Source organism: Sturnira hondurensis, unplaced genomic scaffold, assembly GCF_014824575.4.
Source record: "Sturnira hondurensis isolate 20B ecotype Veracruz unplaced genomic scaffold, ASM1482457v3 Scaffold0018805, whole genome shotgun sequence".
In the NCBI taxonomy this organism is placed as follows: domain Eukaryota; kingdom Metazoa; phylum Chordata; class Mammalia; order Chiroptera; family Phyllostomidae; genus Sturnira; species Sturnira hondurensis.
In genome coordinates, this window is record NW_028091436.1 from 248,423 (window position 1) to 273,955 (window position 25,533).

General features: G+C 46.5%; 1 protein-coding gene across 3 annotated transcripts in view; it reads right to left on the reverse strand.

The window, feature by feature from the left end:
- The window catches only part of DENND1B (DENN domain containing 1B), a 139,035-nt gene that overhangs the window by 51,710 nt on the left and 61,792 nt on the right, over positions 1 to 25,533 (reverse strand). For 2 of the 3 annotated variants that reach the window (XM_037070463.1, XM_037070461.1), the window contains 6 exons: positions 24,401 to 24,460; positions 23,170 to 23,223; positions 21,128 to 21,238; positions 10,282 to 10,382; positions 5,293 to 5,338; positions 485 to 586 (listed from right to left, as the gene is read on the reverse strand). In XM_037070463.1, coding sequence (XP_036926358.1) covers positions 485 to 586; positions 5,293 to 5,338; positions 10,282 to 10,382; positions 21,128 to 21,238; positions 23,170 to 23,223; positions 24,401 to 24,460 — 474 coding nt within the window. The remainder of the gene's footprint in view (positions 1 to 484; positions 587 to 5,292; positions 5,339 to 10,281; positions 10,383 to 21,127; positions 21,239 to 23,169; positions 23,224 to 24,400; positions 24,461 to 25,533) is intronic. The other variant, XM_037070462.1, reaches the window with a different exon arrangement.

Here is a 25,533-nt window from a genome sequence, read left to right on the forward strand (position 1 = left end):
TGACCCCAACTGTACCAGCATTTCTTATTATATTGACCAGCGCCATCAGATCGTTAATTAAAAGGAGTGGAGTTGGCAGGTGGTGGGGAAGCCAAGCCGGTAATTGGCTCCCTTCTTTTTCCTTCAAAAACTCTCATTCTTTTGCAAGACATGCCACTAGGCAGACAGAAATGCCTACTTTGTAATATAATGATTAAGATGAGATGAAGAGGCGCGCGTTGAAAGAAACCTTGCCTAATGAATGTGCCGAGCTTTTTAATTACGGCCCGCTCTCACAATAAGGAGCATCAGGCCTCACTCACCAGCTCCTCAACTGCCAAAAGGTAGAAATAGGAAACGCAGGCCCTCCGGTGGGTCCTCACACCCCCTCGGCCCCTCTATTCCCGTCTTTCACAGCGGGCAAAATCGCTCTCGGCGCTGCAAGGGTCCGGGAGAAAACACACATAGGGGTCTAGGTCCACCATGAAACACCCTTTGGACTTACCACGTCACTCGGGAGGTTCATCAAGTCATTAAATGGTGATTCTAAAGTGTTTGTGTCAACATTTAACATAACCACATCCTCCAGTGATTTATTTTTCACTCTCTGTTTAAAAAACACAATTATAAATAAACATCTTAGTATATTGTCCAAAATCTAGTGAGCTTAGAAATGTAGAGAAACTTATCTTAATGCATTAGTCTCGGAAGAAGAAAAAAAAGGAAAATCCTAGATCATAAAAGAATATAAACAACTTTGTGAGAAAAATAGTTCGTATGCAACCATTCAAAAAGATGGGATAAAAAGGCTTAACGTAAGCTGTTTGCTCATCTCAGTACGGTTTTAGCTTAGAGGTACTGAGTCTAATTTAACGACCAAAGAGATGTTACAACAAAGACTGACAAAGCAGGCATGGCTACAGTGAACGGTAAAAACGCACATTCTCTAAATCTGATCAACGGAGTCTCAATCCTATGATGGACCTTGTGTCCAGTTCTACACCTATTTTTAGCATGAATCATAATGCAGATCTCAGATAAACCAATTACAGTTTAAATCCATACTTTCTCTATATTTCTATTTCAGTTTGGTAAAAGTTTAGGATGATGACTGAAAGTCAAATAAGAAAAAAGGACAAAGAGGGCAGTAATATGTAGTTCATTATCAGTAATACTCATCACACAAGTTTCAACATAAGGGATCAAATTTAATAGCCTATCAGGTGAACTATTTGACTTATTTGCTTTATTTGTTTGACAGCCTAGTTACCTGGTCAAATTATCTCAATATGTGGACAAATAGTAGTGAATTAGAATTGCCCCAGATTTTTCATACTTAAAGAAAATATTTACAGTTTGTTTCCTATTTAATCTAATATAAATACTTAAGTTATATACCACTAATAGTTTTACGTAAATAATAGCAAACAGTATTATTCCCTAATGCAAATGAGGTGCTCATTAGTGAAATATATCCATCAACTTAAAATTCCATAATTGTACAGAGAGGTCAACTAGCGATAAGTCAATTAATTTCAGCATAATATTTTCTAAAGGAATATTCTAGAATAACAGCTCTTTTGGAAATTATTAAATACCTTAAGTTTTAAATTGGCCAAACAATTTTTTAGTTGAGTTGGGCAACACTAAAATTTCTCTGATTCATTTAGAATTTCAAATCTGTGCACATTAGGCAGAATTTTAAATTTTCTAGGGAACTGGTAGTCTTCAGTGTTAAGGAAGCTATGATATCTATGTGGGATACGGATTCATGGGGGGGTGAATGATGCTAAAAATCCTTGTAAAAGACATTAAAATAATTCTAAAGTAAGACTCAAAACATGCCCCTTTTTAAGAAATTAACATTTATAAATGAATTCATTTCCTTTTCCTTTCATGTTAATACACATATGTAAACAAGGTTTATACACACAAATATGTAGATATCTATAAAGTACAGTATAATGACAAAATAACCTATGTTATAAGCAAATAAATATTTATATTAGTGGCATTTATGTGAAAAAACTATGTCATATTTTTGATTCCCATCTTTAATTTTTAAGTTGTCCATTTAACAGAAACTACAAAATTAATCTATAAACCTGATGTATTTTTTAAAAAATAAAGTAGCTGAGAATATTGGCTACGTGACCCCATGTGGCTTTGTGATGACATTAACAATAAACCCTGAATAAAGGAAATCAATGTCAATATGAAATGTATCCGTTTTTCAAAGCTGCTCTTGGTTTTAAAAGATCTGACAATAGCTGAATATTAAATTTTGTTCAAGGGACCGCCCAGTAAGAATGGAAATGTTCCCTGGCTGCTGTCGCTCAATGGAATAAGCACCAGCCTGTAAAACAAAGGGTCACTGGTTCGATTCCCAGTCCAGGCACATTCCTGGGTTGCAGGCCAGGTTCCCCAGTAGGGGGCGCTCGAGAGGCAACCACACACTGATGTTTCTCTCCCTCCCTTTCTCCCTCCCTTCCCCTCTCTAAAAATAAATAAATAAAAATTTTAAGCAAATAATGGAAAATATATTCATTTTAAGAAATCACAGGGCAGGGAATTATAAAACAGAAAACTGTACTTGAATAAGAATTAAATTTAAAAAATAAATAAAAATTTAAAAAAAGAAATCAATACACTAAGACCTCTAAAATTACAACAATTTTATATTTAAAAATAGTATGCAATTTAAATCTTTTTTGAAGTTGGAGTAATGTGAGTATTTTATCTGTTTTCCCTGCCAACCAAGATTTAGCTGCTGTTTTTGCTAAACAGGAGTGGATGGCCACACAGCACATAAAATATCCCACTCTTCTACATTTAGATCATAAAATTCAAATTCGTTTAGATGGAAAAAGAGTGATAAAATGTAAAAACATAATTTTCCTTTTTCTTCAAAAACAGAAAGTGCTCTGAGGACAGAGTTAGGACATCCTGTACAGACGGACAGGACGGTGGTGAGGGTGGTCGGTGTTTCCCCGTCCTCTGTGGCCCTCCTAGGGACGGGGACTACCTGCCACAGATGTCACCACCAAGCAGGGACACAGAGGCGGCAGCCACACGGTCTTGTGAATTGGGGCCACATTCTGTTTAGAGGCCTTTCTGCACTGGAACTACCCACCCACCTGCACCTGCAGCCCCCACCGATGTGCCGCTGGCCCCGTCACTGCAGGGCCACCCGCCCCCCGCCCCAGGTGCAGGCTCTCTCCGAAGTCTAGTGCTCAGGCAAAGCGCCAGGCCCCCGCCCTGGACTTGGGAGCAGATGTGCATTTTAAAAAGAGACTAGGACCCATCTTTCACTCACGATTACATAAAAATAATTAAAAAGAAAGATTTAAAAGGGCATTCATTTCACATCTTTGAACAATTATGTTTAGAAGTCTTGAAACAGACTGGAAATAAGAGACTATTTGAGTCTTCCTTTAAAAAAATGAGTTGTAATTGCAGCCAAAGGAAAAAAATGTCAAAAAATACTTCAGTCTCATACATGAAACATGTAAATGCATACATTTACATTGTAACTATAATACCCTATATAAAGTTTAAAAAGCACAAAAGATCAACATTTCAATTTAAAAAACCTGCAGAATGAGACATCGTAAGAATGGAACTGCGATGTGAGTATCACCCGTAGCAGACTCAGGAGCGCGTTACACCGGGCACCGCCCAGTGTAAACACGTCCCCGAGTCCCCACCGCACTCCCTCACTCAGCATCAAACCAGACGCACTGAACCAAGGGGACCATTAAGACAGTTCGATAAATCCAGAGCAAATAAGGCCGAGACTGTGGCCAATCCGCTCACGGCTCCCAAACATTCTCCTCTAAAGATGGGAGCCAATTTAAAGCTCGAATAGACTACTTCTCCAAGACAGTCCTTTAAGGGGTAAGTAATTCTTCAACCGGTCCTTTAAAAAAGTACTATTTTTTTTCCCACAGGTGTCCATTAAATATGTGATCGATCTAATTGAATATTTAAAACCTGTATCCCTTTCTACGATCCTTTTGGAAAGCTGAATCATTTGTTTTAAAAGTTGATGTACAATAATTATGCAAAAAATAGAACAGGGATAATTGACAACTTTAAATATTTTTCATCTGTAAAAATAAATATATTGTAAAAATTACATATTGGATTGGATCTATTACTTAAAAAAAGACATGGACACTAACACCAAAATCAAATTGGTCACTTTGTCAAACCACACCAACCGGGGACGGTGAGACCACGCCCAAGTCACACTGCTGATGTGTGTGATGCCAGTCCGTGCCCCACAATCTAATAACACATTAGTAACTGCTCACTCACGTGGCCTTTCAGGCACTCTGTCCCTTCACTGCAGGCGTTGTGGCACGTCAGAGCGAGTTTTCCCAAAATAACAAAATACAAAGAGTCATAACGCTATCCAGCCCAGACTTCACTATTCAAAACAAATTAAACCTCCGAAGGAAACTCGCTCAAATGGATTCTTCCCTGGAGGCGAAACAAATAAAACCGTGGCCCAAGGAAGTCCCTGTGTGCACAGGGACGCCACCACCAAGAAAACCAAATCTAATCGCCTCGGCTGGAGCTCGGGGGGGAAAGAGCAAAATGAACCACCAGCCAAAAAGATCTTTTTTTGAATAAAACTGAAGTCAGCCAGCACAATGCAACCACGTATGGTCCATGCCCTTGGTGTTCTAGATGCTAATCTTACAAGAAGAACTCTCTGGAACTTTCACTGAGTTCAAGTGCAAGGCGGTTCACTACAGTGATGACTCCGTGACAAAAGTCCATGTGGAATGTCATGATGCAAGTGCAGAAAAATGGCTACGTTTCTAACCCCCAGGGAGACTGAAAATTAAAATAATATTTTGATGAAAGACTTCCTGATGAGTGTGTGAAATCTGCCCCTTCAAAAACACACTAATAAAGTGAATCAAAAGGCAGTTTGCAAAATAAGCTTTCCCTTTACAACTCCTCCTCACACGAGTTCTGACCTTCCCGAGCGGGTATAAAAATCCCAAGTACCATGAAGAAGGGGCTCCATTAAGAACTAAAGTTTTCAGGATTTAAAGCTTACCATGCGATTTCTACCAACCAGGATTTATTTTCACGGGTTTTATGCCACTGAAGAAAACCATTTAGTATATAAATTATAATAAAATTATTTCAAAGCTACCTTTTTAAAAATGACCATGTCAACGTCAATTAGTCACTGTGTTGTACTACACAATAATTGCTAATTTTTCGAAGTGCAACTGCTCAAACTACCGTTTTGTGAGTGAACTGGTCGCTATGGGAGGCCTGGAAGGTACTCACCTCTATGAGGCTGGAGTGGATTCCAATCAGGTAAGGCATCGGGGCGCTAAATTAAAAAAACACACACATAGTCATATAGTTCATGAAAACCAAAACAATGATCCAAATAATTCTGCATGCCTAACAAGTTACATGTATTAAGTACACAGTTCTAACACAGCACATTATAGGTATTTTAAGTTATTCTACATATAAAATTCAAATCTGATTTTAAAGGCCATTAATAGGTTCAAGTTAAGGTCGATTTATATAAAAATCACAAGATCATTTATAATTAAAGCAAGATGTAATGCCTTAGAAAACTTTAATGATTAGAATAGTGGGGTCTAGGCCATAATCTGAGTTGAACTTCTCAATATACTTCCTAGCGAATACTGAATATTATTTCAAACAGCGCACCATGCATTTAATCATCGGTTGCTAATTAATGACTTCGTGCAATGTTTCCCAACTAGTGATCTGTGAAAATTATTTTCAGAGAAAAAGACTACTGTCAATTAAGTTTAGGAAGTGAGAAATATTAACTTCTCATCCTTAATAATCATCAAATTTATTCACATTTCTTTGCACCCCCATTTTTATTCAATTAGATTCTTATTTCCAGGATTTTCTTAATGTATCATTATTTCATACCTACTACTTGACCAAATTTCTGAGTCTGTCAGCACCACATACTCATGAGACCTACTATGTGTGGACACCTACTACGTCTGGGGAGCCGAGGCATGCAGCTCCTCCCTCACTGTCCTTGCTCTATTTCTTTGCTGTCTGTTCCTGGGTCTTGTCTTTCAATCCACATGTCATACATTCACACTTATCCCACTTTGACTTTTATGAATAAAACAATTTTAATAAATTAAACAATATTCAAACAAGTTTAAGAATAAAACTGATTAAGCCAACCCCAAATCGCGAGAGCACCCCAGGCGCGCCGGTCCAGGGGCTTGGGTCCCATAGGAGGCAATGCAGGCCGAATGCACCCCTTCGTGAGCCCCACACCCCAGCAGAGAGCATGGCCATTAACTAACCTTTGTGACACATCAGATCAGACTTGCTAGTAAATTCACCAACATTTCTCATTACATGCAGAAGGAAATTATTCAACTTGACATTTCAAAATTGAAATTCTGTCTAACAAGAAACCATGAGAATGGATGAATGTTTACAAAGGTGATAAGAATATGCCACTAAACAGCTATTCCAAAATAAAACATTTTTAAAAAAATTGTCTTTGGTACACGATTTGGTGCTACACTGAAGGCCAACCTTCTCTGTTAATAAACACAGATGAGCCTCTTTCTCTACGGGTTCGCACAGTCTTCCGAACAGCGCGGTTGTTACCACCACAGAGCCGTGGCGTCCTGCAGGTCCACCGGGCAACCAACACGAGCACCCGACAAACCAGCGGGCACCCCCACAGATCCGGTTTTCAGGGGGACCTCCAACGGTCCCAGGTGTGTGAGGGAGGCTAACCACAGCGTCCACATCCCAGATTCACAATGAGAACAGCTGAGGGTCCTACTTACTCACTAGCCCATCCCTGTTATGCGCTAGATGCTAAGACCAGTGTGTTGCCTTTGACAGAACTGCACCTTCCTGCTTTCTTGTAACAGAGCCGGTATCTGCACACTTCACTGCACGGAAAGGCGAGGACTCGTTACAGGCCGGGGTGTCCTCAAGACCTAACAGACCCGCGCCCTTCAGAAGGGAGCAGGACAAATACACGTGGACACTTCCACTTTTGCTCAACCAAGGGAAGGCTGGTGAAGCCCCTGGTTCCCACTCTCATCTCTGGAATTCCTCCTGGGATTCCGCAGAAGGCGTAAAACATATGTGGCCAATTATATGTCTCCCGGGGCTGGGTTCAGCAACTTTCACGAAGCAGCGTAGGCAATGGCACGTCCTTAATGTGTGTCAGGCCCTTGCCACGTGGAAAGATGTACGGAGCTACTGAAGGCACCCTGGGGCCCCCCTCTCAGCCCCAGGCCAGGTCATCTTACCCACCAGAGTTGTACGGGGAGCCCAAGGGGCCTCAATTTCCAAGCATGTTGTAAGAAAATGCGCATTAAGCAAAATGTTTAAACCTTCCAAAAATAATTATTACGACGTCCACTTTCTAGGTGTTGGTGGGTGAACACTGAGTGGATCGGACTTCGAAAGATCAAATCCGAAAATGCTGAAGTCGTATGGGCTACATCTAAGGTAACACTTCCCAGTTGCTGCTTCAAATATAAACAATACACTGATAGAATTGCCAAGCTAGAACAGAAACTCAGTGACAAGTGCCTCTTTGACCCCGACGATAAAGGAAGTGGAAAGGCTTTCAATGGGCTCAAAGGGTGTCTCCAGGTGTTCTTATTTCGCTCCTTTGCAACACAATCAAAACAGACAGGCGCCAGAAATGCAAACATTTTTAATCTAGAGCATCACTTTCTAAAATAATCATGATGATTTGGAGAGTGTAGGTTTTGCGGAACACTCGTTTCCTGCTCATGAAGAGCGAACTGCGTGCATCCTGACACGAAACAGCCAAAGCCCACCACGAGGAGTCTTCAGCCCCAGCTGGGAGGATGGGCGCACACCTACCGCTCTCTGGCTTTCCTGGCACTATTTCCAAAGCGGAATCAAAAAATGTCTCTCTTCGAAACCCACGGCGCGGAAGCAATGGTTTCCAATGTTCCTCTCCCTTCTGCGTACAGACCAGCAGGACTAGAATCACCCTCAGGGATGCAAACAAAGAGGGGAAACCTTTTTCCCCAGGAAACAGTTTGGTCCATAGAACTTTCTGCTAATGGAAGAGGGCTGGGTCTTGAGGGGCTATTTCTAAATGTACATATATTCTCCTGCCCGAGCCCGCTGCTGGAAGGTGAGCCCCTCATTATGACAGGGCGGGGCAGGGGCTCAGAGGGCTGTGGTCACCCCCGAGGTGCTCTCCAGGCGGGGCCGTGGCTGGCGTGCAGGCTGCTGGAACTTGTCCTCACACATACCACAGAGGGTAGACACCGGTGAGGAAATGCTGATGCTGAGACTGAGCCACGAAACCGGCTTCCTTCCTTACAGTGAAAGCGGCAGGAAGACCACTTGATGGTGGATTTAGAAAGTAACGGGATGGGGCCATGGCTGGTGTAGCTCAGTGGAGTTGAGCGCGGGCCTGCGACCCAAACAACTGCGGTTCGATTCCCAGTCAGGGCACATGCCTGGGTTGCAGGCCAGTTCCCAGCAGGGGATGCATGAGAGGCAACCATACATCGATATTTCTCTCCCTCTCTCCTTCCCTTTCCCTCTAAAGATAAATAAATAAAATCTTAAATTAAAAAAAAAAAGAATGAGCTCCCCTGACTTTAAAAAAAAAGTAACGGGATGGCATCTCTGGAAAGAGTAAGTGCAGAGCGATCTACGCCATGGAGTGATTTCTAAATAACACTGTTTTAGAAAGCCTGACATGGAACTCAGAGGGATGTTACTTCCTCCGAGGTCAAAACATTTCAATAGAAAAATGAAAATGGCACAAACACGGTACGTGATAAAATACCATTCTAAACCTCACAATTAGAAGTGTTAGTTCTTGACATGTATTTTTTAAAATCATGTATCAATATGTTTTCAAATACTTTCATAGGAAATTATTTAAAATAAGTGAGCTGTAATTGCTCAGTGAGCAAAGGCCTGCTGTGCACGTCGAAGTGAGTAAGTCGAAGTCCCTGTCTTCAAGGACGCTAACATTCTGGGATTGCGGGTCAGAGGGAAAGAGCTGTAAAATAAAACCCAGCAGGGCCTGAGTACACACCTAGCTCTACTCTTCGACTTGGGTGTTTGACACGTCACAGTCTAATCACACTGTGGCCCAGCAGCCTCCTCCCAAACTCTCTCTCCTTCCCAAGACTCAAAGCCGAGTGTCACAGGAATCTACTTCACCATGTCCTCCATGCTAACACAGATGTGACGTTCCCCCATGGTCACAAGGTGTGTCACCAAGCTGGGCAAACACCCAGTATAGTGAGGTCGTCCATCTAAGGCCAAGTTCACACTGTGTCATTACAATTGCTTGTTCCAAAGAGGGCCGGCCATAAAAAATACACCTAGCTGTGAACTTAAATCTGTTTAGTCCTTACATGCTTTGAGTGATCTGCTTTTCACGAACTAAGGAAGTTAAACATTTTGCTTCTAAAAGAGTTGTTTTTTTTAATAATATGAGTTATGATATTAAAAAACACACGATGGTCCAAATTACAGCCTTGTGCGTGTGTCGTCATCCCTCCATGCGGGGGTCGTGTGTGTGTACGTGCACTTGCAACGCATCAGCTCTCTGGAGAACGGAGCTTTCCCACAGAAGAGGACAGCACAGGGAAGGGGACGTGTTGGCCTCACGCCAGGTCAAGGCCAAGGCTGCTGTCTGGGAGCCTAGCCCAGGCCTGTGGTCACTTTCAGTCCACAGACTCTCCCAGGGAAGGGACAGGGAGGTCCTGGGGGTGGAGCTGCGTTCGGTGGGGAGGTCTCTCCAGCGGCAGGGAGCTTTCCGGAATCACTCCCGGCACTCCCAACACTGCTCTGAGGGGACCCCTGTCCTGGAGGCAGCCCCTTGGCAGAGTTGGGGGCGGGGCCCGCTACTGAGGGAGGGGTGCAGAGGAGCCGCTGCCTCCCCAGACTCTGCAGACACCGAGTCCTGTAAGTGACGCTGTCACTTCCATCCAACTCTCCTAACCACAACTTAGATGGCACTTGCTTCTACCCACCCATTCAGTTACCCAACCGGCTGCCGAAGGAACTCACAAAACCCCGACCACTCTGACTGCCAGGGAGGAACTGTTGCCGTCTCCGGAAAGAACTACTCCGTAAAAGCACGTGTGGATATTGGCTACGGCTGCTCTCCCAGGCAGGTCCCAGCGACTTCGGGCACACGCGTGCCCAGCAAGTTCGCCCGGTTGGCACGGGAGGGACGGACGCCTGCCCCCGCGGCCCCGCCCCGCGCGGGGGGGAGGGGCTACTCACCAGCAGTAGTCCAGCAGGTGCGGCGGCAGCGCCGGGATGTAGATGTGCTGCCAGAACATGGGGAAGAGCAGGGCGGCCGGTCCGTGCAGACAGGCAGTGAGCTGCGGGGGGGACAAGGACAAGGGAGTCAGTGGCTGTGGACCTTCCAAACACCACGGCCTGCTCACGCTGCCCAAGACACACGGCACCACAGCCCGGTGCCTCAGGCAGCCCATCCCCCACGACCTTTTCTCATGTCGCATGCAACGAGTCTTAGGTTTGGGGAGCCCCTCTTAAACACACGGCATGTAAACAGCTGGAGCAGTTCCTGTGGGCATCCCGGGGGGAGAGTGGTGTGAACACGCAGTGCTTGGAGTCAAAACCCGGACCACAAAGACACGCGAGACTGAAATATTAGACCAGCCTCGTCGCAGACCCGGTAGGACCTCACGGTTTGTGCCGCCCGGTCCAGGCCCGGCAGAGATGAACACGTGGCGCTCAAACACGGAGAAGGGGGGAGGCGGGGGCTCCGGAGGGACATCGCTGGGGCACGCCGCCAAGAAGGAAACACGGGTCCGACAGCAGCGTCTGCGGGCGGCAGGAGTGCCCGGGGGCGGGGACGCTCGCCAGTTGGCGCTGCAGCCGCGTGCGGACTCTGGGCGACAGCGCCAGGGGACTCTGCTCCCTGACACAGAGCATGTCACCGTGGACCAGCGAGCTGCCCGGGCTTGACAGCTGCTCGGCAGGAAGCCGACGACATCATAATCCCGCAGTTACACTGCTCGGTTCAGAGGACCGTTGTGCTGCCGGGCTTCAGGCCACAGCAGCTGCAGTGACGCTGCCGCCCCTGTAAAGGTAACTGCCGTTTTCATTGTTCTGTGTCGGGCGAGCGGTTCATTAAATGTTCCCAACGGCTCCTCGCAAAAGAGACACCACTTTTTTTCCTTCCCTCCTGGGGACCCGCGTCAGAATTCTTTCTGTATGGTTCCCCGTATATTTAAATTATATTTCTCAAAGTGTAAAATCATTTTTTTGTGTTGAAAGCAACAATTACACCAGCATCCATCATCATCTTAAAGTCCTACTCTGCATTTCAAGGTGACTGCTTAAATCATTTTATCCAACTAGAAAATTAGAATTCAAAAACAAAACCATCTGAAAATGAACCATAGACTTTCTGTAAAACCATTCTTTCTATTTTATTACAGATGAAATTAAAATTTATATATAGTAATCAAAAATGTATACAATAAATGTGTGCAAAGTAATTTAATATTTTCTATGATTGAATTTACGTGGATGGCATTGGTTGATAAAGCCATGCAGGTTTCAGGGGTACGGTTCCATAGCCCACCGTCGGCACACCGCACGCGTGTTCATCCGCCCAAGTCTCCTCCCATTGCCATTGGTTCCCCGTTCGCCTCCTCCTACCTCCCCCCGCCCTTTGCCCTCCCAATTCGATCTTAATAGCAATATTTTCTATATTAAAGAGCAAAAGAGTTATACTGAATTTTTAAAAAATCAAGTAAAATAATTTAATCTGAACCAAAAACATAAACATTTTTGATTCAAATTATATTCATCTTTATGTCTATTTTTTTCCAGTTACATTTTTAATGGATTATATGTGTAAAATGGTGTATTTTCATTCCATTCAGAATGCTATCACTAAGGTGTTTTAGTACTTCACACACACACACGCTTTAACAGTTTACAGAACTCCCTTGGTGAAGATTGGTTTTACAATTCCTTAATTAGAACACGAGAGACCACTAGGAGGCATTCCAATACTTCTGTTTAACCACTACGGACCGGGGACATATTTATCTCACGTATCTGGACCAGAGGGTCATCCAGCCCTCTAGCCCTGAGTCATCCAGCCCTGAGGACTAGGGGGCAGTCCGGGGTGTAAACGAGGCATCGCCCAGTGCGCGGGAGCTCTGTCCACCCCGCGGGGTGACCGGACGGGCGGAAGGCCTTCAGGTAGCTCTGAAAGGCAGCCCATTTGCTCAATTTCTCCATTGCTACACTGGTGGCTGTTAAAACAACTCCTTTTAACCCTTAAAAAAAACCCGGAAAGTGCTCCTTTTTTATCGCGGAGAAAAGTCATTAACAGTGTAAGAGGGGAAAACACATTCTGAAGATGAAGAATTGCAATGGGAGTGAGTCATTTTGGGGGGCACATCTAGCCTCCGCAGCACTCTGTCAGCGGCTGGACGGGCCCTTTGCCCCTGCCCCGGGGGTCGACCTTCAGGGAAGTCACGCATTACTGCTAAGGCACAGGGTGAGTTCACGAACTTGGCTGGTTCCCAGAGGGTGGCTCCGTGGTGACATGGCGCAGGCTCCCTCTGCTCCTCCCAGTCTACCAGGAAAGAAGGCGGTTACTTCTTCAAGATTTGGAAAACTTTTGGATCTAAGGGTGGGTGACAGGGATGGGTGAAAAGAAAAGGTCCACCCAACCAGTTTCGGCCTTAGCAGAGCAAATGAACAATTAAAAGTAATACAGCGGAAATGTCCATTTCCGGCGGGACTATGAGGAATTTGCTTTTGCAAACATTCAGTCTGTTGACTGTCAGGCTTCCACGTGGAGATTTCCAAGGAGGAAGAAGGACCCCAAAGAAGACCCCCGTCCCCACCTAGCGGCACGCAGCTCCTGCGTGATTGGAACAGAGAAGATGCTACCACAGCAAATTCGGGGTAGCAGGGAGAGTCCAGCTGTAGGTAAAAAAATTACAATTAAGAAAGATAAACTTACTAGCAAAGTAGACACAGTCACCCACAAGCTGTGTGACTAAGGACAATGAAGTGTGTCGCAGACGGGGCTCTGCCGCCAGGACACTGTGGGACGTGGCCCCTCTGCCAATGCGACGAGGAGTCCGTTTCCTGAGGTCTCACCTGAAAGGACTGCGTCTGCGAGATCCCACCCTCTTCACCCTCGGATCAGATCAGTCCCAGCATTTCAGGTTCTTAACGAGATGAGGGGTCGTTACCAGAACACGCTAACTTGACTGTAACTCAGACCCACCTTCGAAATAGACCTCAAGGTCGGCTCTAACGGCTTTGAAGCACGTTAGCGAACCGTGCAACTGGAAAAAGAACAATTTACTTGCTTCCGCCAACCAAAGTTTTGAGTGCCTGCTGCTGGACGCCGTCGTACGTGTCCGCTGGGCTGCGGGACGTGTGCTGAACAGAACGATGCCCCGTGTTCACGGGGTTTTGTGTTAGTGGGCGGAGCGAACAATAAGCAGGTAAAATATGTGCTCGGTCAGTTAGAGGTAAGGCCTGTGAGGGACCCTAACGCAGAGGAAGAGAATCGGGGCGAGAGAGGGGCTGGGTCCGGGACCGAGTCTGACGTGGTGACATCGGAACCGAGAGCCGACTCAGACGCGGGGAGCCAGCAACCGTGGACTTGGGGAGAAGGGCCTCCCACTGACCGACCCCTCGAAGGCCCTGAGGCGGGAGCGCCGTCCCAGAGCCACGGGAGGCGGGTGTGATCAGCCCGGAGCGAGTGCAGCAGAGACGGAGAGGAGGTCGGTTTGAGGGGAAGACACAAAACCACTCCTTGCCCTCGGTGCCGAAGGACACGTGAACATCTACCCACGCCCACGGCGCCACAAAGCAAGCTCAGTACGCTGACCTGACACAGTCCCAAAGCCCCCACTAATGTGAAATGACGTTCTGGGAACACCGATTTCCCAAACACCGCAATTATAAAATCGGGGTGTGGGGGGCCACGTGAACAGACAAGGCCGGGGCCTGTGTGATGAACAGGACACACCTGCCGATAAAGGTTGGCAACAGGGAAACACAGCCACGGAATAAAGGCACTTGGAACCTCCTGTCCCAGGCCACCGGGTCTAACATCACTGAGGATGATAACGGCAAACATTTGCAGAATGCCTATGACGCGCCAGGCACTGTGCTGAGGACTTGGTACACTCGAGTCTATTATCAAGGCCCTTATTTCCACGGACGGATCAGGACCCCGAGGCAAGGGTAGACCAGCTGCCCAAGATCATACACCTCGTTAAGCGGCAAAGCCAGGACACCAACGCAGGCAAGCACGCCAACAACCTTTACTTCCAGCTGCCTTCTCATATACAGAGATTCAAAATTCCTATGCTTAGGAGACTCTGAATAATATCCTGATGAAATTTTACCCTGGCAAAGTCTTTTCTCCTGCATTGCTTCTCCCTCCTGACTGGACCCAGGCTGATGCGGAGGCTGTGACCTTGGTAAGTGGCCTGCAGAACACCGTCTGGGATGAGCCAGGCGCTCCACAAATGAGAAAGACGAGTGAAGGAGCCACTGAACACCCTTCTCGGGGAGAAAGCAGGGTTTCCACGAACGAGTATGAACGTCAAGTTCCCGGGGAGCCTGGACCAGAATCCACGGCAACAGACTCTCATGCACGGGGAGAGAGTTCACGATCACTAATCACTCCCCCTCAGGGATTACCCTTTTGTCGCAGACTTTTTAAAAACTTGAAATTCTTCAGCAGAAAATGGCTATACACAAATCTTCCTTTAAAGACAAAGCTTACCTGGAAATTAGCGTCTAACTTATAAACAACAGAATTTTTGAAGAAACCCTGATGATTTACAAAGATGAATGGCAAAGAGACCCGTTTTTACTTGTTGAAGAGACAGACTGCTACCTCTGTACCCAAGGAACACTTCCTATTTCATACCACAATGAATGAAACTTCTCCTTTTAGACACTTTTGCCGTCCACAATTTAAAAGACAGATTCATTCTTACGCACACACCATAGCTCTAAACCACAGTTTTGGAGAGAAAAGACAGAATCGGAATTACTAAAACAAAGTAGGCATCTGTAAAGCAAACCAGATTTTGGGAAATATCTTTGCTAAAAATCTCCGTATCAGCACCGCCCTGAGGGCTGGGTTTTCTGTCCCGACTGAACCAGAGGCGACCCTCCCCCGGAGGAGTTCGTTGGCTAGAAAACTGAGTGGGGAGGTAAGCGGTGGGAAAACTCGGGGAGAGACGTCGGGGCCAGGTGACGGGCAGCTTGCAATGGCCATGCAGGAGTTCTACGGGCAGGGAGTCGTCATCGGGAGCAGTTTCCCATTCCCACAGGTTAGGAAGTCACATGTGGAATGAAGGGAAAGGACAGGACAGCCAAAGGGGGGACACATGCCAGCACTGAACGTGGTATTAGCACTGGGAGAAAGGCGAATGAGGCGTGAGGAAGGCAGACTGTGCAAGGGCCAGGGGAAGGTCACTTGGGTAGGGGGATGAGAAGCTTCCCGAGAGAAGGGACGCCACACCGGGCGGTGGGCAAAGATGCCTGGGGTTTTGCAGGGTGGTCAGTGAAAGGCAAAACCTCACGGGATCGAAAGCGTGTGCTATAGCGTCACACGGACTTGGCGGGGCTACTTACTAGTTCTGCGGCGGTGGACAGTGTGCTCCCTCTGGGTCCCACAGCCTCACTGTCTGTGGTCCCGAGTAGGCGACGCCTGCCCTTACTGCAGAGCAAGTGGCGGTGAAACTAACTCAAAGGCGACCACACGCTCCGTGCCTCTGGGCCGTAACAACTCCTGTCATCGCCGTCGTGTTATGCGAGTGGAGAGGATGCTCGATTTCAGCACGGAGGGCTTGGACATATTCTTTGTGGGAAAGGAGGACCGCCTGAGCTGAGACACGAGGCAGCGGAGTGGAGAAGAGGGGTCAGAAAGGAACACAGGACTTAGGTCTACAGGACCAAGGTGGGGAAATAGACGAGGGGAGGGACAACCACCAGCGCTCGCCCCAGCAGAAGGAGGGGACGGGGGTTGAGGGGAAGGTGACGATTGCCTCGCAGGAGGCGATGGGTGTGGTGTTAGCAGTGGCTTAGACTGCGGCCTCACCCAGACAGAGCTGCGGAGGAGAAAATCTCGCCTAACTGCAAAATAAAACTGTACTGTGTAAAAACATAGCTATAAAAGGTCCTTTTAAAAAAACATACTGCCTTCAACAGTACTCTTACTAAAGAAAAAGGGACAATATACACAATTTTCCTTACACCTAACGCTGATACTTAGTAAGCACATAAGTTATTCTACATTCAGAAAACACCAAAGGACACCAACATCTTGTAGGTGGTTCTTGGGGAGATCAGAGCAGGCGTGGGAACAATGCTTACAGACCCTGGTGCACGACAACTTACTACACAGTCCTTAGAGAATTCTATAATAGCTGCACTAAAAATTTTATTTTTAAAATTGAAAGCCAATCGTCTCCTCGTAGGAGAGGCATGGACTAAAGCACAAAGCAGAAATAGGCGCTTGCTCTCTATGAAAAGCAGGGTCCTCGTCACCGCCAGGGCCGGGAAGAACAGACCCTCCTGCTTTCCTGCCCGGCGGCAAGTGTCCCCGACGAACCCCCAGCCGTGTCCCCCCGCGCAGCGCCACAGGACCACGCCCGGCCCTTCCACTGAGGGGAAATACGTTCAGAACCTTGGTCAGGAGGGCTGTCAGCTGCCGTTTCAGCCGCTGTCCCTGGGTGCTACAGGCTTCGGGAAGAACGAGAAATCTAAAACTCGTTGCTAGGACCTCTCTCCCGGACGGGTCTTCATAACTGTGCTTAACGGGACCGTGTGGCAGGAGGGTCCCAAACACAAGGCGAAGACACAGTCCAGTAATCCTAACTTGGACCGGGTCATCTTGGTTCCGTCACCAACTGTGCGATTTGTAACCTGCGGACAGACGCTTCAGGTTTCGGATTCCATGCTGACACGGGTGACGTGGTTAAGAGACACCTCCAGGACGTGTGCAATCCAGACGGACGGGCTAAAATCCTCCGGACCCCCTCTGGTCTAACCAAACCTATCGAATCTACACTCTAATGGCCGATTCTCCGGGGATCACCTGGACTTCCCTGGCCTCTGCCCCTGATGGGACTAATGAGAGGGGCAGAGAGAAGCCCAGGCCTGGAGGCCTGGGGGTGACGCTGACAAAGGAAGAAATTCCAGTTTATTAGCACCGCTCCACAGCTCAGGCCCGACCGCTTGCTCTGAATGTTCCCGAAAGAATCTGCACACACAGTCAAACCCCTGGAACTAACACGTTTACGGACTTGGAGAGGGGGTGTGTTCCAACTAAATGTTGGTCAAAACAGCAGCCAACACACAGACATCTGCTTCAGAGAGGCCTAGCATGTCCCCCTGCTTCCACAGGCCACAGAGGCCCCCCCACACCCCCAGTTAACATATCGCTGACAGGGGACGGGGGGCTCCTGTCAGGCGCTGGCTGCTGGGCGTCAGGACAGCGTGCGTGGCCCCAGCTGACTGGTTAGAGGGGGTCTGGTGACATGCAATTATCGAGGCAGATGACAAGACTTCATGCCTGACTGAGTTGAGGGCGGGCGACACGGCTTTAAACAGCAATCTTCCCTCCTTCTGGCCACAAAACAGCAACAAGGCAACTGATAGACCCTTGTAACGTGATGATGTCTTCCTTCGCATGCCGTTCCAGAGACTCGGGCCCGATTGCTGCTGGACCGGCTGAGACGCACCAGGGCGGCGCCCCGAAGGCCTGCGACAGCCTGCCTCAAACCCCTGTCCTCCTTGGGGACCCCAGGACGCCCCCCGTGCACACCCGGTGATGAATTTATCAACAGGATGAATACGAGCATGCTCAGACTCAGACGCACGCAGAAAGGGCTGTGGGTCTTAGCAACATGCTGCACTGTGGGGGGGCGAGGGGAAAACCCATTAAAATTGTAACATAACGACACTCTGATTTTTCGCGAACGTATCTCCAAACCAGTTTTTCATTTGAAAGTTTATCGCGATAAAGATAATTAAAAACTACAATTCTAACGACACACAGTGCGTAAAGAAAGGGACCCTCGAGTGGTTGAATTCTCTGACAGCACGTCACTGCCCCCCGCGAGAGACGGGGCGAGCAAAAATGGTTCCAATAACCAGATGACGGGCGAAGAGAACACCCCAGCAAAGTTCCTAAAACCACCCCAAACAATGAATGCCAATACAGCTTAATTGATAGGTGCTTTAATTTTAAATCATTAAAATTTTGGCTGTAGATTTTTAAAATGATTAAATACTCGATAGTCTTCATGGCATATAAATAATATAAGAAAGTAAAAAGCTTAAAAGTCAGTTCATTGACACTTTAATTACCCCCCTCTTGGATGTATCAGTTTTCACTGAATTCTTTCTAAAAATAGTTTATTCCTAATTCATGTGTGGCACTAGTCTTTGGCCTTAGGATTTGCAGCAGATACAGATATATATGAACTTTTAAAGACAGATTCAGGTACAGCAGCTTCCCCCCCCCACATAAGAAGGGGAAGGAGATACTGAACGTGACCTTGATTTACACGTCTGTTATCAGTCCTGCCGTCCCCAGGACTGAAGCAAAACAACCATGGCAACTTGGAGATGACATCACCAGTGAGTGTTCACAGACGGTCATGGAGACACAGGAGACAGCTCCCCAAATGACACCAAGCCCTCACTAAAGTAACCTTTTTTGTTTTGTTTTTATTTATTTATCTTTAGAGGAGAAGGGAAGGAGAGAAGAAGAGAAATATCAATGTATGGTTGTCTCTTGTGAGTCCCCTACTAGGAACTGGCCTGCAACCCAGGCATGTGCCCTGACTGGGAATCGAACCGGTCGAATCGTGTGCTTCACAGGCCCGCGCTCAATCCACTGAGCTACGCCAGCCAGGGCTAAAGTAATCTGTTTTTTAATTCACATGAAGTTAGAGGGTGGGGCACACTGGTTTTTACACTGAAGTGTATGCCTCCTCCATCAGAAAATTATAGCTGATAATCATCGAAGAATCATCGAATCTTAGCAGATGCCTAAGCACTTCAGTGACATGCATGTTACCTGTGTGCATGCACAGATACATGTGTGCATGTATGTGAATGTACCCTTGAGCTTCCCAGCAGCGCCGCGGGACTAGTATTACGCCACTATCCCAGTTTCCAGGGGAAGACAGTGAGTTGGAGAGGACCCGCGGCCATTGGGGGCGCTTATAAATGACAGCAGAGAGAGACACCACTATCCTACCAAACCAGTATCAGACCTACTGCTGACGCCTCTCTATGCCCAGCAGCTTTGCATCCACTGGCGTGGCGCCCCCCCACACACACACCTCCCCAAACCTCTGCCCCAGTGCGAGGCCTTCACGACCGCCCCCTAGCACCCCCTAACACAGAAACGTGCCCTCACCTGCGCTCCCCACATGCACACACACTCACTTTCCTCCCTTACTCATCCCGGCAGGATGTAGAAACTACTTCCTCATTCACGCCTTCATCTGCTCCATCCATTAAACCTAACGGCTAAGAGCACCTGACTTTGGCTTACCGCTGAGTCCTCGGTGGCTAGGGAGCGCACCCCACACGGCACAGAGCGAATACTTGTTCCGTGAATTACCTTCGATGAGAGTTTAGTTCCCTGACCTCTCGAGACAGTGTGTACAATCTTTCTAGTCTTCAGGACAATTCCATAGAGAAATATTCTTTACAACCGTGAAAAAAAATCATGTTTAAAAACCGACCAGGCTGCAGAGAAGAGGGAGGAGAAAGAAGAATGGTTTCGCCTCAAGTGGTAACTTTAAAACAGCAGAAAAGCGAATTTATGAAAAGGCCCGAATGATTCAGACTGAGTTCCCTATCCCCCTGGAGCAAACGCGGGCAGCTACCCGCGGCGCCCACCTGCCCGCCCCCGTTGCGGCGTCATCTCTCCACCCCCATCCTCCACGCGCACGGAGCGTGCGTCTCAGGAACCAACACCGTAGCTTTTCCATGTTTTGGAAAACTCGGCGTATCAGTGTGGCGATTCAAAAAACTCAGAATTGTAACATTTCAATTGTAGAGTAATGGAAATAACCCAGAATCCGAGTCAGAAGGCCCAGGACCACACTGCCCGTCTCCACCAGGCTTCTTAGCCTTCGGGTCAGCACTGCCTTCTCCGGAAGCCCCTTTCTCATCCTTCAACACTAAACAGATTTCCTAGAGAACTCCTGAACTCCTCCTCTAAAATCCTCAAGTTTTAGAGAATGAAGTTTTTATTCCTGCTACAGAACAGAACACCCACTATCTTACTTTTATCAATTAACCAAATGTGTAAGAAAGCAAATTCAGACAACCTTAAATAAGGGTTTTTAATAAATATCTCGTATCTTACTCTAAAACTATACTCAGATTTATGGGTAAGATTTTAAGTCAATCAAAAATATCAAACCTAGTAATGACTAAAGCACAAAAGAAAACAGGAAATCTAGGAGAGTACTTCCGACTACTCTCTCTGCCTCTACTGTGCCCAGGGCAACCTCGCAGAGAACATTTTAGTGAGTGGCAGAAGACGTGTGATTAATAAAAAATGCTACTCTGACTTTTAAGTTATTGTCAGTCTGAAGAGCCCCTCCAAGTCCCAATGACTATAGAACCTTCTACCCAACCACCACTTGGCGACAAAGAGGGGCCCACCATCCCCAGGTGAGGACAGCCCCTATTGTTGGGGCCGGGGCTTCTTTCACAGAGCGCCCATGGAAAAAGCCACAAGTGAATAATAAAGATCTCATAATAGCGCCTAAGAGTTCTTTATATTAGCAGAAGGCAGTAAAATGAACTCTGGAGAGTTAAAAAGGAAAAAGAAAAAAGAAACAACTCTCATCTCCGGATAAGAAAAAATAATTAACCTGACTTAATGCATCTGAGAAGAGCTTCCATAAATCAGACTTTTGTCCTTCAAGGGCCAGATTAAAACCATTTATCAAAAAAGTAGGTAGGCATTGTCTCCCAGGCACCCCGAGCACATCTCCGCGGAGGCTCGCGCGGCTACTTGTGAGATGCTCCGTGGCGGCGGCGTGAAACCGTGCGAAGTACTCACCGTGCTCAGTTTGCTGGAGGTGACGATGATGCGCCGCTCGTGCAGCATGCTGGCGTACAGCTGCAGCATGTTGTTCACGTCCACGGCCACGAAGTACTCCGTGAGGTTTCTCTGCACACGGAAAAACCACGGTGCGCGTTAGAGCTCCCGGGGACGACCCAGGGGAACGTTCTTGCCCGTTCTGCCAACAGGTCTTCAAGTCCCAGGGATGTTACTGTCGTTAGTGTAATTGGCCACTAAAACAATTGTACTGGCTATCGTTCTGCCGACACACACAGCACGGAACATGCTATCACGACCTGACACGCAGCCCTGCTCCAGGAGAGCCTTTCTGGGAGGGGCATCAGGGGACCACGCATTTGCCCCCTCCCTCCCCAAGCTGTCGTTGAGGAAGCAGATTCTGGGGCCCTGACCGGGACCTGCTGCCCCGTCACCTTGAGAGTACGGCCCCAGGAATGTCTTTCCAACCAACCTTCCTGGAAATGTGACTACACGCTGGGCTGCTCCAGAAAATACATGAGCCTCTTTATGTATCGGGGCCAGCCAGGCACTGCCCGGTGCCCTGTGCCCTGCACACGGTGCCCGGGGAGGAGGGGGACCCACAGCGTGGAGCTCTGGCTCTTCATTCGGGAAATGTCCTCCTCAGGCCTGCTCTGTGCTACCCCAACTGAGCAAAATCTGGGGGCGGTCTGACGCCCTGACTCATTACTTTTAATTCTTTTTCCCACCAAAGAACAAAATTGGGATAAAGCTCCATCAACCTGGACTTTTGGATCCTCTCCTATTTTTAAAAAAGTTTCTGTGCTCAAAGCTAACCACACAGAAACTCAATGAAGTAATGAAGAGAGTGGAGGAAGTATGATAATAAGCTGAAACTGAGGTACCTGGTGAACTACGCCCGGGAAGGCTAAAACTTTTAGTTGGGCCAAAAAAACAGAAAATCCGATCATTTCTTTGATTTCCTCTCCATATAGGGTCCGAAAGTATATTTGTCACTTGCACTGACCCACGTAAACTTTCCTACCAAATATTAGTTGGTAATGAATATTAAAAGACTGAAAATATTCCCAGTGGGGCTACAATTAGGACTTAACTAAAATGCAGAACTTAGCAATTTTTATCATTTCTTCAAGCCTTACAAAAGATGTCATTACTTAAATGAGAATCCAGAATTCAAGTGCAGGACACCTAAGATTCGAACAGCGGTGTGCCTGCGGGAATCTGAAATTGTGGACTACGTGGGTGAAGACAGTTCCCACCGCCCGTGTTCGTGCCCCGCCAACAGAAGCCGTCCCCTACGAAACCCCTTCCCCCTGACCCTAGTGGACACACACAGCCCTCCTGGACGACCTCCAGGGACACGAAGGCGTGTGCTCACACCAGGTACTCAGAAGAGGGTCGAGTAGCAGGTATGTCAAGAAGAGAAAGGGCCCTGGCTGGAGGGCTCAGTGAGTTGGAGCATCAACTTGCACACCCAAAGGTTGCAGGTTCGATTCCGGGTCAGGGCATGTGCCTAGGTTGCAGGTTTGACCCCCGGTTGGGGTACATATGGGAGGTAACTGATCTATGTTCTTCTCTCACATCGACCTTTCTCTCCTCTCCCCCCCCGCCTCCGCTTTACTCTCTAAAATCAATAAACACAACCTCGGGTGAGGATAAAAAAATACATTAAAAAAAGAGAAGAAAAGAGGTAACACCATTATTCCTTATTCATTCTTTCTCAAAAACACATCTAGTTACACCTCTATTTTTTGGACCATTAAGACACACCTAGGTTTTAGAGGAAGAAAACTGGAAAAAAATGTTTGAAGCAAAAATGTGGTAAAACATTTTATGACATCAAGAACATCATATTTCACCAATGTTAATGTAAACAGAACTCAACAGCAGCGTTAACAACCATAGTCCTCCCCAAATTGGGGGGGTGTTATCGTCTGAAAAAACACAGTATGTGCTCTGTTTCTCACTCAGGGGCCCTTCGACAGAGACACCGGGGCAAGTGGCATTCACAACACGCAGAGAACAGAAAGCAGAAAACTCACGCTCTCAGGGATGGTGGGGAGCCCGGCGACGTCGGGGGCGACGAAGCAGGTGTGCTGGTCCACGGAGGCAGGCCATGGAAAGAAGCAGAGTCACAACCGAATAGCATTTCACAAAACTCGGCATACAAAGGAGAAAAATATCAACTCAGCTTATAAATACCACGGGCTGACGCTCAGGTGGTGTAGAATTTGAGAGATTTTTAAATGAGATGACAGGTTTATGTGAGATTTAACAATAACTTTCTCATATAGAGAATTAATTGTTGGTTAAAAATATTTCATTTTAAAATCAAAAGTCCAGGAAAAAGTTTACTAAGACAAAGAGTATATTACTGCAAGATATATATATAGAGAGAGAGAGAGAGACAGATAGAGAGAGAGAGAGAGAGATGTATTTATATATATTTATACATTTTTTACACATTTAGTTTAGTGAGACTGGAAAAATGAAGCTGCTTATCCAAGAATATATCAAAATCTACTAAGATTTCCTATAGTGAGCCATAACAAATTTCTCTTGTACATTATCAGCCACTATATTATTTAGGAAACAGCATAAAGCATAACTTTTAAGTATTTACTCACTTTACAATACGACCTTCAGACACCCCCCCAAACAAATATGAATTAGTGTCTGTGACATTCCAAGCGACATAACAGTCCGTGGATGACCACCCCGAATCCCAGCACAGGTAAATCACCACCGCTGTCTTATTTTCTGTTCATAGCAATCTCCAGAATCAGTTCACTGCCTTCATCTCATAAGGGCTTCAACGCCCTCTCAGAATGGGGACAGTCCAGGCAGCATCGCGCACGGTGGCAAGCTGGACAGAGCAAGGCTAGCTCACCGGCCACGATGCCGTTTTCCTGGGCAGGGGAGCAATTCGAGACAAGTCACAAGGTCCCGAGAGGCCTTGTGATGAAAAAAAATGTGACAGAAATCGCAGGCTCTGGATGCCCTTCGACGTCACGGGGGCTGACAATGAAGAACATGTGGGTTCGGTCTCTATTAGCTACTTTATTTGGAGGGTTTTCCAATAGCTTGGCGGTTCATGCAACTATGCTTTCACAGATAGTATAAACAGAAAATACACCCCAAATGATTAATGTTCCTAAGAGAGACCCTTTCCCACTTCCCAAAGGACCGGAGGGAATCTCAAAGACAGGGAAAGCAGCAGCGATTTGCGCAGCGGGAGAGTGATTTTTAGAAGCCGATGTCCTCTGAACTCACCGGTGCTAAGGAGGGCTGCTCTCTCAGAACCCGCTCACTGGCAATAAGTATCTCTTGGTTCTTATAATATGCGAGAGAGAAAATGAGTATTTTACTTTCCTGGGGGAAGTTCACCCAACAGTTTGCTGTGTATCTGAGACAAACCCACGGAGCCACGCTGCCCACCAAAAATACTTGAATAACATGAATTCTGTTATTTTAAATGCAGATCTGCTCATTTTACGTTAGAAAAATTTTAAAGAAAGTATTTTCATTCTCAACTATAGTGGAGAATGCTGTAAATAGTTACCGATTTGGAAAGACAGTTTCAAAATAATCATTTACACTAGATATTACATTTCCATAACGTCTCTGTGATATTCTAGTGGTTATAATGGCAAGCCTTGAAAATTCCATGTACCGGCACATTCATGAAATAGGAGGTTGTAAGAAAAATCATAGTTTCTCAAGAGTTGTCCTGTTTTGCTGATGGGAATTCTGCAAACAAACAATTTCTTTCCACTTGAGGATGAACAAAATTCCTAACTCAAAACACAAAAACTGCTACAAGTAGTTAAAACTTAATGATTTAGTTGCAACTCTGGCCACCGTTTATGGTGTTTAAGTCTGGGCTCGTGACTCTAGTAATCAAATGACCTCACTAATGACTTTACGCAAAGTTAAGGCAATATTTTATTTCCCGACACTCAAGATGCTGCGTGCCGCAGGGAGAACTGGTGTGCCGGGTCTGAGGGCGGCGCAGACTGCTGACTCGAAAGCTTTCACAAAGCTTCCCCTCGTCAAAGTGACTGTCATACACAGAAACAGAACACAGTCACTCAAATTTCTTTGACATCATTTTCACTACAATAAAAAAATATCTTCTCCATATGACATGAAACTTCAGTGTACTAACAGCTAACATTTGAATAGCTTTTAATGGTATGTACAGATATATCATTTTCATGTAATTTCCCGACCAATTTTCTCAAAAATCAACTCCCTCGATTTCTCAAATGGAGAAAAAGGGTCATCAAGAGAGATTCACTTTTCTGCCTAATATCACATATTTAGTGACTGTGACTTAAACCAAACTCATCTGGTCTTAGATCTGAAAAAGATTAGAAGTGTATTATTTACGGTTTTTATTAATA